Source organism: Apteryx mantelli, chromosome 9 (assembly GCF_036417845.1).
Source record: "Apteryx mantelli isolate bAptMan1 chromosome 9, bAptMan1.hap1, whole genome shotgun sequence".
Taxonomy (NCBI): Eukaryota; Metazoa; Chordata; class Aves; order Apterygiformes; family Apterygidae; genus Apteryx; species Apteryx mantelli.
The window spans coordinates 30,876,564-30,893,506 of NC_089986.1; the positions used below are offsets into that span (position 1 = coordinate 30,876,564).

Consider the following 16,943-nt stretch of genomic DNA (forward strand, 5'->3'; position numbering starts at 1 on the left):
GGGAGCTGGTTGAGGGTTCTCAGGTCAAGGACAGGTTCTAACTGAGCATCGAGAACTCTGTACCAGCCACCTTTGTCTTCCTTAACTAATTTAGAGTGTCTGCCTACATTTACAGCTCTTTCCAGGGTACAGAAAAGACAAAAGGCCTAAATGAGATATTAGATTAGCCCTGCGGCTTTTTTTTCAGGGGTTGAGAAGTGTTTCTTCACTACTGTACCTTCTGCTGCAGAGAGGAGCGCTCGGGTGTATCTGAAAGTGTAGTTTCCTGGTGGCTTAACCTGAGCTAAATTGTGTTTCAGTTGAATCCAGCCCTGCCTCCAGCCGCAACATTCCCAGCCCCTCCTTGCACTCATGTATTTGTACAGTGAGCTGGTTGAGGGAGGACATCTGGGTTTATAGTTTATGGGGGGAAAAAAAGGTGCTAGTTTTTGGATGGATTAATTTGTTCCCCATGTGCTTGTCCGGTCACCAGCGTTGCTGCAGGGAAGGCAGTGGATGGCTGGGGACAGTGAGAGCAGAGTTCTGGCAGCCCCTGCTTCCATCAGCTTAAGCTGTGTGAGAGCCACACCTTCAAGCTACACAAACAAATGTGCTGGTTTTTTGAAGGAACTGCAAATAGTTTGTAGCTGATCCAGTCTGATCTCATAGTTGACCCTACTTTGAGCAGGCAGTTGGACTTAGATGACCTCCAGAGGTCCCTTGCAACTTGAGTTACTCTGTGAATCCATGAAACTTGTTTGCTTAGAGCCATGTCCATATATTGGATATTTAGGTGTTACAGTAACAAAAGTGGTCAATAATAATGTGAAAAATTGTGGCATATCTTACAACTTCTTTACCATAAATTCTAATTCATCTTAATTACTTAATCTCACTATATTTATTTTTACTTTCTTAGTCGAAATGTTATGGACAAGCATTACTGACAGAAGTTTACAAACATCTGAATTTGATCGAATCGGACTATTTTGGAATTGAGTTCCAGAACATCCAGTCATACTGGGTACGTAAAACTTCCTGATGAATTCTTTATAATAAAAAAGTTTGGGAGAATGCAGTTGCTTGATTGTCAGAAGTTTTTTAAATCTGCTTGAGCCTCTTGTAGGATTATCTGTTTGGTTATTGTGAATCTGCTTCACTCATCAGAACAATAACAACTAATAAAGAAGAGGAAGAGAATCAGATTCTATTTCTTGTTAAATCTCTAAAATGCATTAAAAAATTATGTAGTTTCTGATGTTTCCGCTTTCAGGGATGTGGATAAAATCCTCCTTCCCCGTGAAAACTAGCAACTCGCAATGTAGTCTGCAGAGCACTTAGTCATATTACAAGTGTGCAGCGTTTTGTTAGTGTTGATACTTACTTCTGCCTTCAGTTAATTTCTCCAAAGGATCATTATGAACCTCTCGCAAATAAATATTCACTCCAGTGAACATTTGGAACTGCATTTTTTTTAATCGTTGATCTGGATAAATACTAACATTTTGTAAGTCTCCCAGTCTCTTACCCTGTGCCTTGCAAAGAGGACAGTGTTGCTTTCAAATTAAAATACTCCCCAAAGTTGTCTTTATTTTTCTCTATTACTTTTCCTAGTGTTAGATCTCATATGCAGAAAGTATTAAGAATGACTCAGAACCTGGAGAATGCTAATGCATCCTGCTCTTGAGCTAAGGAACTACAGTGAAGCTTGTTTGGTTTCCGTTTCTTTTGCAAAGCTTCCAAAGTGTGTCTGTATCTAATGAGGTTCTTAAAATCCTCAGCTGTCTCTCGGACACAGAAGTAACTATTAAGGACTGAGCTTAAGCCATCGCTTTGTTACAATCTTTTATTGGAAAAAAAAATAAAAAAGTGAGCATCCAGAGTACTTTGTATTAGCATTATGGCTATTCCTTTTACTCGAATGACAATAGTCTGTCTTTGAAAGTCTGTTCATGAAAACAGAATGAATTTGTGGGAAATGAATATGGAGTAAAACTCGTTATATATCATTCCCGTAGGTGTGAGAGAGGCAAACTATGGAAGGGAAAATAATTGGATTTTGTCATGTCCTCCAGACCTTTTGTAATTCTGTGCTCTGGCTTCTGTGTACAGTATTATGTTTTTGCATAGTTTCTATCTTTCCAGCACTGGTGACGTGCTTTTGCTGAGGTGACGCTTCTTCCTCTGTCCAGGTGAACTTTAAACACTGATCAGTGGGGGTTTCCACACTGATGTGTGATATATGTCAATTCAGGTAGATAAATGCATTTTTTTAAAGAAAAGAGTTGCTGCATTACTACAGTGAGGAAGAAATACATACTCATAAAGAACTGCTTTATTTGAATTTACTTTTGATGTCTTCATATTGTATTCAAATATGAACGTCAGTTTGTAATTTTTTTTCTTTAATTTCAGATTTGGCTGGAACCTATGAAACCTGTTATTAAACAAGTACGGAGTAAGTAATTTAGTTTTAAAAAAAGGAAGTTTTCCTTAATTTGCATCTGCTTTATGCAGGTTACTTTCATAATTACTACTTGATTTACTGGTTTTGCTTTCTTGAAAATTGTACTTGGTAGGGGGTGATTGTGGTTCCTGTCTGGGCATGCAAACTTGATGTTTTTAATATGTAGTATATGGTGGGTGGAATGCGAAATTACTGAACATACGACTCTTGTCTGTGATAAATATCTAGATTGGATCAGCGGCTGTTTAAGCGAAGCATGATGTTTGCAGTGTGTGAGCTTTTCTAAGTTGTCTTGTCTTGTGACGGAAAGCAAAAGGAGGATTCTGGCTTATTGCAGAATAAACATTGTGGGGGAGAGGGCAGTATCTGCAGTCATGACTCGTTTGAGAGGCGATACGCCTTTCAGAAGGACGGTGAAAGCTAAACTTGCCCCTCCGTTGTTCTGTCTTGCCAGACAAAATTCAGAAACTGTTGACGCTCACTGAATTTCAAGGGAACGGATATTCCCATCTCATTCAGTGGCCATCAGCAGCTGCCTACATTCCTAAAAAATCCTCCGAATTCCCCTTAGGAACACCTTCACTAAGAGAAGGGCGCTTACGATCTCTCATCACAGGAGTGGCTGCAGCTCCAGAATCACCTCGACTGCAGTTGTGAAATTTGTTTCAACGCTTTGGCCAACAGGATGTTGCAGTGGTGGTGCTATCTTTGCCTTACACTACTCTAAAGAATAATATAACGTGTGCTTTAAAAGCTAAAAATATTTTGAAGTATAAGGTGTGCTAATTCTTCTGAAGTCTGAGGTTGAAAGATTAGGTCCTTTTTTTCCTTAGAAGGGAGTTAAACTGCTCGTTTTCTGCTTCTGATTGTAATGGCTTTGTGGAAGAACAAGATGAGGAAGGTATGGAGGATTTCTGCCCCTTTCAAAGTCTTAACTGCAAAATGTTGAAAAGTAGTACTTGGAGGTATTTCTAACTCACTCTTATGCCTGAAATTGATTTCTAAAAAATAAGAAATCACCGATTCTAGATGGATGATGGTGCAAGGTTTTTTAGCTTTTATGGTCATGGTTTCAACTTTTACAGTCACTGTTTTCTTAGGGGAAGAGCCAAGCCAGCTATAAAAGCAGGCTTACCTAAGATGTTATATAATACTTTTACTCTCCATTAGTCCACAAAAAAACCCATCATTATTGGAGTGTCATCTTTTTATATATTCCATGCATTTTTGGAGATGGTTTTTGTTTGCTTTTCTAATTTTCCCTTTTTTCCAGTGTTGGAAGGAATTACCTCCTAGGGAAGAGATTTGATGGAACACAGAGAGGTCTGTGATGCAGTAGTGCAGCTTGATTACTCTTTCTGTATCCTGTTTTATACTATATAAATTGAGAAGACTTGGTTTTAGACCACATGCTGGTGGCCATGTGTTCCCTGATGGTGCATATATTGTTCTCAAATAGTCTCAGACCACGGGGATGTGCTGAAATTTGTGGCTGGTCTGCTGTTTGGTGGTCTGCCACCCACGTTACGTTGCTGTTGATGTCAAATGAATTCTTTAAAAGTGTTATTCTTAAGCTGTAGGAGACATCAATCGGTCGTCTGTCACATGTTAAACTTTGTGAAATCATTTTTGTATTTGTGAAGTTTTTGGTAGCTCGGGAGAGAGTGCTTTTTTTAATGCTAATGGAATCCCCTCCTGGCAGTCTGCTATTTTTAAAATTGAAATGAGTTATGACTGTAGAAAGCCTTGAAGATGTCTATGCTTACAAGTAAAATGTTAATTGCATAAATAGTGATTTAAGCTGTTTTTTTAATTGAATCCAATAACTGACGTATGATTGTATATGAGCATCTTCATAAGAAGAATCCTGGCAGTACTGAGCCTTAAGCGGAGAATTAATTTAACTGCTTGGCAATATGTACGGTTCAGAAGTAATGGACTGAGCAAGCTGCAATAATGGAAAGATTTTTACACCTGAAAATACAGCTTTGTAACCTTGGCCATATCTCCTTTGGCTTCAGTCTGGCCGTTCCCTGGCCGTGTTAGGGTTACCCTTCCTCCGTGCCCCTCTGCCCGGTCTAGGCTCCTTTTGCTTCTCCCATCACCACCGCTGCCTTGCCTGCTTCTCTCCTTCGGGCGCTATTGCTCCACAAACGCGATTTGATGAGTTTGCTGATGCTATTGAGAAATGCCTGAACTCGGCATCTACGAAAGGTCTTTTCCTGTACTCCTCTCTTTAATCAGTTTTGCTGAGGTCCTTGGGGGTTTGGGGGGTGGAGGGGGGGGGAAGATGGACACAGCAGTTGGGGATTACTAGATGTTATCATGGGTTTTAAGTTAATACAGCTCAAACACATGAGTGTATAGAGCTGGAGATTGGTGTATAATTGTATGTATGCAGTTCTGAGTCTTTGGCATAATTATTATAAAGTCTAGATCATTAAAATTTACGTTCCAGTCAGTCTTAGCTAATGGCCTGTTTTGAGATATATAAAACTTTGTTTCATTTGGTGAGGATTTTATTATCAAATAACTTCATGGGGAGTGCAATCAGTTCTATTATAGGACTACTCCAGCACTTTGAGTAAAGCGTTATGGTTTATTGTTCTAACAGGAGTTAAAATGTACACTTACATGGTTTTACTTATTATGTAAGCATCTCTGTGGACCCCAATTTAATATAATATTTATTACTGCAGAAGTCTGATCTGCTGCCTCTGAATAAGACAAGGAACCACTTCAGCTTAGAAAAGGATTTCCATGTTTTGATCCAAATTTTAATCATTATGTGCGTGTATTTCTGCTGAGATGGAGAATTTACAGGGAAGGATTTCATGCTTATGGCATTTGGTTGCAACAAGGATTTAATTTACACATCCGTGCCAAGAGTGAAAGAATGACTTTGTATGTGGGCTTTCAGGGATATGGTATGCAGCTTTCGCGCATGTTCAACATCAGCTTCGTGTTGCTCTCAAGGAAATAAACGGACAATTTTCCACATCTACAGCCTCTAAATATTATATCTTTGAGGAGTTTGTTCCGAATGTCTTGGGATTTTAAGGTGATTTTTTAAGACAATGAATCTTAGCAAATACTGTGAGCTCAAAACTTGGCAGTTTGTTTTCATGGCAGTGGTAACATAGCAGACAGCCCGAATGCTTCAGGAGTTAGACTGATCCCTTTAACCTGTGTTTAGATGTTTAGGTTTGTGTTAAAAGCTTATTCCGAATTCTGGGAAAGCAGCAGAATTCCTTCTTAATGAGTCTGTTCTGGATGAAAGTGCCACCCCCTTCCTTTTCTTCTTCCACGTGGACTTTCCGGCAAGACTGGTCCTCACAAATAAATGTGAAAAATGTCTGAATTGCAGTTCAGAGCACATGAAAATGTCTGTCTTGACTTTCATTTTGGACTGCATTTAGATCCAAATGCATCTCAGTTCAGCTTCCTAATAGGCCCACAATGTTGAGATGGTGTTTGAGTACGTTCTCGGAGGAGTTGCCAGTTTAGGTAGTGCTGTGCTCACCATACCTACACAGGTAGGTTTTTCCTGATTTTCCCCCCCCCCCTCCAGATTTGGCCTCCTACAATAAATTCTGCATCTAGCTTAGGACTGGATCCAGTGTTTCTTTACACTACACTAAAACCTCTTTCCTAATTAGAACGGGACATGTCCGTGTGCTGAATGGAGGAATTGCGCGATTAAAAACGAAAAGGAGTCACGATACAATGTCAAAAAAGCAAATACGCAGTATTACATTTTTAATTTTTAGTATTACATTATTGTCATTTAATGTACGTGACATTCAGAACTCGGTCCAAATTGCTGTCATAAGAATACTTCCCGGCTGATTGGTGTCATTAACGTGCATGTCTGGTCTAACTTTTGTGGAGGTGTTTCAAAGGCTTGGAGTATTTTCAGAAAATTGATGTATATGTATGTATATGTATATATATTTTTAAACCTGGATCACTAAAAATACTGCTTTTCCATGTGTGATGCATCTCAAAAGCTATAAATGTTCGAGTTTGGTATTAGTCTGTGCCAAATGTGAGCTTTGTGTAACACAGGGTTTTATTTCCAGCTTGCTTTCATTTTGAGATATCCCAGTCCAATTAGGATTAGGGATTTAGTGTTATGAGTCACCAAAGCTTTGGTAATTCTGCGATCTGAGGCTGGAAGCTACTCTTTTGACAGCTGTGATAGTCTTAAACTTTGTTCTCCCAGCTATTTGGCAGAAAGCAAAATTTGTCATTCCTCCATTAGCAAATGAGAGGGTGAGTGCGTGAAGGAATACACTGCTGTTGGAAGTGGGGATATGGAAATCAGATATTACAGACAGAAAAAAAATCAGTTTACTTTGAGGTTGCTAAGGTTAAATTGGACTTCCATCAAACTTTGAGAGATCTCCGTGCTGTATGTAAATTAAAGCAGTTTGGCTTGTGCTTACTGACATGCTCCAAAAAAGTTGATTTTCTAATTTGGCCAAGTTTTCCTTGAAACGGCGGGTGGCATGTACAGTCCTAGAGTAAATTAGCTGAGGAGGTGCCTCTGAAGGTCATATGCCAGCTTAAAGCAGGAGCAGCTTTGAAGTTGGATCAGGTTGCTGAAGTTGCCCTTAAGGAGGTAGGTGCTCTGTCAAGAGCGTAAGGAGAAGAGAGGCCTAATAAAAGGAGGGGTCGTCGTCTCTCCTTTCCCGCATCTTCCTCCCTCTTCTAGTCTGGGTCGAGTGAGCAATAGCAGGGAAATTCCAGCCCCAATTCCTCCCTCTGAAGTCAAGAGTCGCATAAGACACTGGTTCTCCTGCTGTTTGTCTGTCCTGTGCTTGGCCGGCTCTGAGTGTTCAAGGTTGACCATCTTCACGTCCTTTCAGGTTACTGAGGGAAGGTGCGTGTCTAGGACAGGTCTCAGTTTGTTACTGTTTTCTGTCCTCATAAGCCCTTCCGAGGTTGAGCGTAGTAGCTCTGTGATGGAAGAAGACTTCTGGTCGTGGTGATAACTGAAAATGTGAAAGCAATATAAGATGAATTTACTTAAAATAATGAGGGGACAAGAGAACGTGAGGTCTAGACAGTGGCTTTGTGTCTTTGTATTTCCTGAGATTTGGGCCATTACAGTCTCACTGATAACCTTGTAGTAATGAATGTTTTGGTATTGATTAGGGTTTAGAAGACAAATGGACTGCACTGTTATCTGGAAAGGGAGGTCTAGTAATGAAGTCCAGCATCGGAGACTGAGTAATTTGTCATGATAACATCTTGGGAATCGTTGCTTGGAAATTCCTTGTGAATTAGTACAGATAATCTATTCATAAGCTTACAATATACTTATAAAATGAAGATCGGCTCGTGTTCCAATTGGCTGAAAAATATTAAGTCTTTTCTGTTTCCAAAAAGAAAAAAAAAATCAGAATGCTGGTATTCAGTCATGGCACAGTAAGTGACTGTGATACTCTGTACTATTCCATCGAAAACGTTGGTTCAATAGCGGGTTGGGAACACTGAGCCAGACGGTTCAATAGGCTGAATTGTGAAGTTGAAAGTTGACAGGGTTCTGGTGCAGTTAAGCTTTTTTTTGTTGTTGGTTTTTGTAAAATGCTACATAGAGCATTATGAAATGCTCTTTTATACCAGCTGCTTTCTTTGTCTGGGTCACATAAAGTTCTGGTCTTACTGATTCCTTCCATATTATTTCTTTCATGTTTCAGTGCAGGATTCAGATTATTACACTTTGTCCTCTGAAGAAAGAATAACTGTTGCAACTTAGAAAGATAATTCCAGTTAGTTATTTAAATTCCTGTGTAGATTGAACAACTAACGCAAATTAGTCTTCCCTCTGTTGTCTGGATTGATGGTGAGAAAACGGGAAGATCCGGGTGCCAAGGGGTGCTCTGAGAGCATGCTGCAGGCACGCGGCATCTGGGAGGGGAGCCAGCTTGGGTCCAGCTAGACTCCCGAATTCCAGCTCTTTGCCAGCGTGGTTGGCAACGGCTGGTGTTGGGAGAGCCTGCGAGCTGTGTCTGCACCATGCTCCTGTTGGGGGAATGTCGTACTGGGTTGTCTAGGAGGCTTTCATATGCAATCAAGTAGTTGCTATTGCTAATAGTTGGGCTGCTACGGTTCTCCTGTTGCATCAAACTGTGTTTACTACTTTCAAACCTCAGACTTGCCCTGGAAGAAGTATAGATGGTTTTAAAAGGAACGATTTGCCGTATCTGTGTTGATACGGATGATCTGTACCTTATAGGCCCACTATAGTTAGCTGGCAAGCTGAAAGCTGACTAAAATTGGTGTGTATTGCATTTCTGTGCGTGTTGGAAAACATCATATGCATGTGCTTATCAAGAACAAGAGGTTTTTTGTGAAATTACTAATTTTTCTTATAGGACCGAAGACTACAATGCTTCGTCTAGCGGTAAAGTTTTTCCCTCCAGACCCTGGCCAGTTGCAAGAAGAATATACCAGGTAAGGAATTTCGTGAAGAATTTGGCTTGCGTTACCTGTTGAACTAAAAGAAAGGTAAGACTAGGAGGACATTTTATCTGTTTCCAAATAAGGCTTACGTTGAAGATAAGCGAAAGAGTATTTTTGGTTGGTGTCACATTTCTAGCAGACCCGTGTTGGCAGAGGATTGTTGTCGGAAGCGATGTTTTTCAAAACAGAAAATGGTGAGGGTTACATCAGGGCTTGCTGAACATCGCAGTATCAAAAGAGAGGGGATGTAGAGGAAACAGCCTTATTTACAAGCAGTACCTGTATAAAATAATCAGTATGTGTCTGAATAAATGATTTATCATTCAAACTGCAGAAGTCCACATTTTAAGTATTCTACTACTAGCAAAGCTTCTTTACTGATTACATTTCTTACCAGTCCTTCTCATGGGTTCCTTTTGCGAGGAGCATGCTTATATTTGCCAGATGCTTTACTGATTTTTTTTTTTTTTTTTTTTTTGCGCGAATTAAGTGGCTCATTAGCGCTAGGGAATGTAGTTTGGAGGCTGTGCCTGTAACAGGGACATTACTCCATTTTATAAATGTTTAAAGAGCCGCTTCAGTGCTTTTGCCCCTTCTGTTACTTCTGATTAGCGTTCCTGATGGACGTCCGCAGAGGTTCCTCATTGCCGTCCCTGAGACCTCTTTTAAAGCACGTCTGCCTCGCGTCTGAGGAAGCAGCAAACCAGCGTGATAACTCCTGCAATGGCGTTGTCTCTTGTAATGATCTGTATTGCCTAATTATTGCCTTTGCTCCCAATTTGCTTCTATTAGGTGGTGTTTCTTGTAGGAATTAGGTAAGGAATATAACTTTTTGGAGCAGGGGCTGTGGTTCTGTCTGTTTGCGTAGCGCTTATCGTTGTGGAATGCTGGTCTGTGCTTGGGACCTCTTGGTATTTCAGAATGCTGTTAACTCTCTGTACTTTTTGTTGCAAGTGTATCGAAGAAAACAAGGTAACACAGATATGAAGGAAACTGAGCATACTTTATGAAATGTTCTTTATTACATTCTTACAGTACTTAAAAAATTCAACATGTATACCTTTTCTAAACTTTCTGTCTCAAGAATCTAATACACAATATTTTAAAATCAGTTTTTATTTAAAAAAAAGTGACTGTTTTGTTTCAGGGTGTTTCTAACGCATGTATTTTTAAGTAGTAGAATACTTCAGAAATCTCTGTAAAGAAAGTTGCCCTCTCTTCGAAGGTTTTTAATAATGAGATGTTGCCTGTTTACTGGGGTCTTTAAAGTACCTTATTTTCAGTGACAACAAAAGCACAAAGGGCTTAACAATGTCACATTCATTAAAAATGTGTTAAAACTGGTTTAGGTTACAAAGTCAGTCCTTATCACATAGCATACTTTTGAGACTGGTATGTTTCTCTTTTCTTCCTTGTGTATTTTGCAGGTGGCTTACGACTGATATAAAACTGTTAAAAAGAAATCTTTTTGTCTTTAGCAACAAATTTGGAAACATTTTATTTATGTTAGTGTAGTGATATAACAGAAGGAGATATAATTGGTTACTGTCTTTAGAAACTGCTAACATTATAATACTGGAAAATGTAACCACTAAGTAAATTAACCTAGTGCTAGCAGAAATATATATATATATATATATTTTTTGCTCAATTAGTAATGTTCTCCCATCTCCATTGTAATAGATAAAATCACTTGAAGTGTTCCTTAAGTTTCTTTCCAGCTCAAAATTAAAACCACTTTCACCTGACAAACTTGTTAAAGAGTGGGTGTTCCTTCTGCTTCTTTATTCCCATGTGTCCATTTACACTGTTAAATTGCACTGTATAGCTGGATTAGTCATGGGTTGTTTAGTTTTATTTGACCGTCCTTGATAGCAAGACTTCTGTTTTGTGCTGTTTTTGGAGAGAGGGAAAATTAGGAGACACTTGCTGCATAAAAGAACTGTTGAGTTGTTTTAAAATCTTTCACATGTCAAGGCTGTACTTTTAACTCTCCCTTTTTAGGTATCTGTTTGCATTACAAATCAAGAGAGACTTGGCAGAGGAACGACTAACCTGCAGTGACAATACGGCAGCTCTTCTTGTCTCTCATCTTCTGCAATGTTAGTATCTCGGCTGTGGTGACATCGGGGGTGTTGCCATTGCTAAACCGACTTAAACAGCATATAGAAGCTACTGCATGCATTTTGGTAACTCAGAACATTTTCCATCTTGCAATATTTCGTTCTGTACATGTGGTAATCCTTCTTATTTTGAACACTGGGATTATAATCAGGGCTAGCTAGTGGTGTGAAGAACATCTGGTGCTTATGTACAAGATAACTTTGGGTTCTTGGAGATTGTGAAAAATGAAAAAACCCTTGCATGTTTGTTTTCTCTGGCTCTGTAGATGGGTCACTAGCACTCCTCACCTTTCAGACAGCTGATCTTGTCCACTTCGGTGCTTCCTTATGTTAATTCTAAATTTTCTTTTGGCTGGAAGGTGATACACATATAGAGAATGGGCTAGAGTTTAGGAAATAAGGCTAAAAATGTGAGAGAACAAGTCCAGCAGTAGGGTTGTCAGCGGCCGTAATTCTTGTTGGGAATTAAAATGGAAATTGAAAGCAATTGATTTCAGACTTGAGTTCAAGCTCTCAAGGTTTCTGCTTTCTCAGTCTGTAAGCACCTGAAGTCATGAAAATCTGGTTTTAAGTCAAGCATCTTGAAAGACTGAATGGGATCAGAAACCAAATAAGTTCAGCTTTGCCTGCTTTCTCAAGCAGGAGCCAAATGACTTGTTGTTTACTAATCTGTAATGTGATTTACAGAAATGGGGCTTTCTGCCTCCTTGCTTACTTGATGGAAAAACCTTTAAATGATACCTCTTCAAATGTGCAAAAGTTATCTCATCTCACTGGAAGAGCAAACCTGTCTTGTGTGCACTGTGAGTTGCACAGTGAGAATTTGCTAATCATTTTCTAGTGTCAGTTTTTGGGAGAATTTCAGGGCAACGTGGAGCTGCTGAGGAAATATCAGTGTCTGTGGCCTTGCTTATCTTGTTTCTGCTGAAATAGAAAAGCCCAAGTGAGAAAAAATGTGATTATTTTTAATATAAATTATTTTCCATAAATGCCTTCCAATTTTTTTCTTGTTTTTTTTGTAAGCTGGTTTGATTTTAAATACAATATTGCTATGTCATTCTTTTTAAGAGTAGCTGTCTTGGAGGAGATTATTTGTTCACTTAGTCCACACTCCTTTCTGTGACAGCAGTTGAAAGCAGACGCTTAGGGGAAGACACAAGAAACAGAACAGGCATATGGTGATACTTTCTCTGCTGTATCCATTCAGTAATCTTTGCATGTTGGCTTTGTAAGTCAACGCCTGACTCCTCATCTTTTTGTTTATTTGCCCTTGATGAACTTCACTTTGATGTGTGTCTGACTCGTTTTTGAATTTGCTTAAGTTTTTGGCTTCCTTCCATGGAAATGAGCTTCAGAGCTTAATTTTTGGGGATGTGTAGGAACATGTACATCCTTCTGTTTTTTTTAAAACTTTTGCCTTTTAATTTTGTTTGATGACTTCATATTTTACTATTGGAAATAGTGAATAACTATTTCTGACTTACTCTTTTCATTCAACTTGTAATTTTTATGTACCTCTGCAATATGCCCTGCCTTGTGTACTTATCTTTTCCAAGCTGAAGACATCTGGTCTCTCATATATCTCATCAGACGTATGCTGTTCCATACTTTTGATTAGTACTTTTTGCTTCTGTAAATCTTTTCCCAATTCTACAGCATCATTTCTGAGAGGTGTTGGGTATAGGATCAAAAATCCAGATGTAGGCACGGCGTGCATTTATTGAGTGATATACACTGTTTTCTCTTTTGCTGTGTATTCATTTTTGAACAATACCTAAAATTTAATTTGCCTTCTTCACAGGTAGGCATATCCATAACTATTTTACATATGTGTAGAAAAAATAAATTGAAATATGCTGATTTTGCATGAGGTGTCTGTAAGCTGAAAATGTTTAGACATCCTCAAAGATCTTCTACAAGTCCCAAAACTTTAGACTTTAAAGAAGTCTAGATTTTTCAAACAATGTTCAAATATTGCTGTAATCCACAGGAATTGGGATAAATGTTTGGGGTAAATGTCAATGTTTTTTAAAATTAAACAGGGTACAAACCATAATGCACAAGTTTGAAACACTTAAAGGCAAATACAGTCTTGCTCTTGGGGTTTCTGTAATTCCTCATCTTCAAGGTCTGTCGTTTTTTCTTTTTCATTGTTTATTTTTATTCTAACATTGTTTTATTTTCTGTAATAGCTGAAATAGGGGATTTTGACGAATCAGAGGATCGAGAACACCTTAAAACAAACCAGTATTTGCCAAACCAGGAAAGAATTCAAGGAAAAATTCTGGAGTTCCACAGGAAGCATGTGTAAGTGAAGATTCATAATATACTTCTGAAATTGGTGAAACTGGGGCATGGACGTAAAGAAGCAGATAGACTCGCTTGATGGAGGTCAGGTACAGCGGGTGATATTAAGAATGTACATGTTAAACACCGTTTACATCTAACAAGAAAGGTTGGGTGTAGCAATGATTACTACAGATACTTTTCTTAAAAGAAGTTTCAACACAATTTAATCTACTTTTTGCATGTGAATGGAGATTATAATGCAGCTATTTAAACCCAGAGAATTAAGATAGTCTGTCTAAGGGCAGTCTGCAAGTTTGTGTGTATTGACCTTCCAGTATATATGGCTTAAATTAAACGCTTGTGGCAAGAGGAAGGAAAGCCACAATGACAGCACTGTTTAAATTTCTACACTTTTCCAAATATGGTGGACGACAGCAGTCTTATTCATGGGCATTTATAAGAGGAGAGATGACAACAAAAAAGAGTTTCTGTTTTTGTTATACAAATTAAATGTGCATTAGTTCTAATATAGTTGTCGTCTTGGAGAGATCAGGAGAGACAGGAAAAGAAGACAGAATTGCTGGGCAACAATTTTTCTCAAGTGATTTTACAGTATATTTCTAATAATGTGACAAGGCTGACATGAAAATGCAAAATTTGTTTTAAACAAAATTGTTCTTAAGAATTCCCAGTTTGCAAAGTTTAAGTTTGGCTTGCCATCAAATACATAGGACTTGCTTTTGCCTAAATAATTAGAAATAAATTAAGTTGTACTCATTTTGTACTCATGCTTTATGCTTTAATACATAAAGAAAAGAGAGAAGGACGGGAGGCAGTGGGGGAGAAATAACTTCTATCAGAATTTGTGCAACACCTTGTCCTGCAGTTGAAGTGAAGTATTTTTGAAATGAGCAAAATTTATTAGTGGTAACAAAACTGTTTACCACAAATATAAATTATTATGAATGTGGAGTTAGGAGCTGCAGAAGCGCCTGCTTTGCTGGAAATGCCCAGCTCTGCCCCCTTGCCCCTTCAGTACACAGGAAGGTCATGTGTTTTAAAGTCTAATTAAGGTGGTCTTAAAATGGGATCGGTGGAGCTCTGCTCAGGGAGGTGCAGCGTAGAATATTTTGAGAAGTAAGAGGAAGATTTGGAGTGGAAGGGAGACATGGTGCTTGCGAAAGATGAGTTGACCTGTTACGAGCAAAGTAGTACTCAGAAGATCAGCGTTTGCACTGTGCGGTCTGTGCATGCCACAACTTTGTTCTTTTTAATCTTTTAATCATAAAATACTAATATTGATGAGCCGTTTCAAACTATCGCTTGTCATAACTCATGCAGTTCTCAGAGTTGACAGCTTAAATCATGAGCAGCTTTTTAATAAAATGGTGATAGAAGAAATTAGTTTTACCTTATGCATCTTTCTTTTCCGTAATTTTTGAGTCCTTGTGTTTTAGGATTTAGCAGTTTGAAGTGCTTTTATTAGCTGCGAATATCCATGCACACAATTCGATGCTCAGAGTTATGGCTCATAATCTAAATACAATGTTAGATGTTTTCCTTTTGCTCTGCGTGGGTAAACTCAGGGGTTGCTGCTGACTGACTGCTTTTCAGGACAGAACTAGGAGGGTTTTAAGGGCAACATCTGTATTTAAAGCTGAGCTACATCCTATAATATTAGAAAAGCAGTTCCTGGCTATTTCAGTAATTAATTGTTTGCTTTTTGCGATCACTCGTTTTCAGTTGTGCTGCTGCAGAGTATCTGTGCTGGCAGCATTTCAGCATTGCCGGTGCTCGATGAGATCAGATGTTTGCTTCTCGTTTTTCTCTTTTGAAACTTTGAGGTGCGGGTGGGAATGAAGTGAAGGCACTTTCTTTGTGCAGCTCATGATGATGTTGTGACACTGCTGCAAGACGTCGTGGAGTTTAAAGCTACAAGCGGGTTCAAAAAAGGGTTTGATAACATCATGGAGCGTAGATCAGCGGCTTTCAAATTTGAGCTGAAACGTGTGATTTTGTAGTTCTGGTGATGAACGTCACCAGAACAAGGCCAGAACGGTTCTTTGCTAATCGAGTGTCTGCGTCCGACTGAATTGCTCCTGCTTGCTTTTAATTTCCCTGGTTTAATTCTCTGGGCTGAAGGGCAGCGTCTGTCTGCTGAGCCAGGGCCTGGTAGTGTTAGTAATGAAGTCTGAGCTCTTTTCAGACAAACTACTTGTAATCGTCCGATACTGTAAGGAAACTATCAGGAAAAAGACATAGGAAAGTTGATGGGAAAAGATTCCTTACTTCATGAGTGTGCTTTTCATTAGTTTAATGACAGTTGCAGTGTAACGTAACCATGTTATTAAAATTATTGCGAGTCTTATTTTTAAGAAATGTTATAAAAGCATATGTTCAAAGCAGGCGAAGATTAAAAACGGAGGCATTTGGGTTAGGAGCTATTGCAGTCAAGCGTTAGGGATACCTGAGTATCTTGGATACATGTTTTAAGTCTCCTGGCTTCTTTGGAAAATTTCTGTTAAACAGATGTAATTTTGGAAGCATTGCAATTCTAAAAATAGCTGTGACTGCCTTACACGTCTCTGTTCTCTTCCCTTACCCTATTAGTATTGGCTACCCTCTTCCATTTTTAGTAAGATTTGCAAAGGTCCCACAGTTTCTCAAAGTTTGCCCACATTTTCCCACATTCCTGCTACAAGGAGCAAATGGGTGCACGGAATTCGGGCTTCTCCCTCCTTCCTGGCAGTGCGGAGGGCTGTTGCACGAACAAAATATTTCTGTTCTCTCTCTTATCGTCCTTGCCCTCCACGTTTTATTTTTGGCTTGTATTTTCATTTTTTATTTCCTTCATTTCACTGTTTTATTCCCCCGCTCATCTTTAGTGGACTGATATGTTTTCCAGCTGATGTTTGCTTATGAAAGAGATTTGTCATACAAGTGTCGCCTGCAGAAAAGGAAAACGGGCCGTTTCTGACGGAACGGCTCATCTCCAGGTTGCTACTGCGTTAGCTTCTTTTTGTCTCCGTTTTCCTCCCCCCTGCAGCCCTCGCTTCGCTTTGCACACCCTGGCTTGTGTGCCAGCGCGCTCTGCTTCCCTGTGTCACACCGAGCCGGGGACGCGGGTTTGGCTTTCTCACGCTGCAGGCACGGCGGCGAGTGCTTTCGGCACCGTGTGAGAGCTGCGGAAGCGGGAGAGCGCGTGCGCCTTCTCGGGTGGCGCTTGATCTCTTTGGACCGACACTGGTCTCTTCCCATTAAAAAGTCGTTTGGGTTTTCTGTAGCTTCACCTTAGCTGTTAGAACTGGCAGAAGACCGTAAAGCTGGATAAAACAGAGACCGTGTATCCGATCCATTCTGTAGCAAAAGAAGAACAAGTATACCGAGATGGTTGCATTGAGAAAGATGGGACTGTAAACTTGTTTTTTATTGAATATCCTTTTTTTGCATGAGATTTTGTTTGTTTGTTTGTTTTCACAGCTATAGAAACATGACTTTTTAATTTAACTTTGCAAATGTATTAACTGTAAACAAGGCAAGTTATATTTTTGGTACAGTGTGTTAGTTATTGGCTTCAGCAGGAATCTGAATTGCCTTTTATTTCGATGGTAAGT

At 39.2% G+C, this 16,943-nt stretch overlaps 1 protein-coding gene across 6 annotated transcripts in view; it reads left to right on the forward strand.

The window, feature by feature from the left end:
* Window positions 1–16,943, forward strand: part of FARP2 (FERM, ARH/RhoGEF and pleckstrin domain protein 2) — a 102,275-nt gene that overhangs the window by 34,137 nt on the left and 51,195 nt on the right. For all 6 annotated transcript variants that reach the window (XR_010885064.1, XM_067302093.1, XM_067302092.1 and 3 more), the window contains 5 exons: window positions 899–1,003; window positions 2,395–2,437; window positions 8,830–8,908; window positions 10,922–11,019; window positions 13,233–13,347. Coding sequence is in view for 5 of the 6 variants with exons in the window: in XM_067302093.1 (XP_067158194.1) it covers window positions 899–1,003; window positions 2,395–2,437; window positions 8,830–8,908; window positions 10,922–11,019; window positions 13,233–13,347 (440 nt within the window). In the remaining variant the exon portion in view is untranslated. The remainder of the gene's footprint in view (window positions 1–898; window positions 1,004–2,394; window positions 2,438–8,829; window positions 8,909–10,921; window positions 11,020–13,232; window positions 13,348–16,943) is intronic.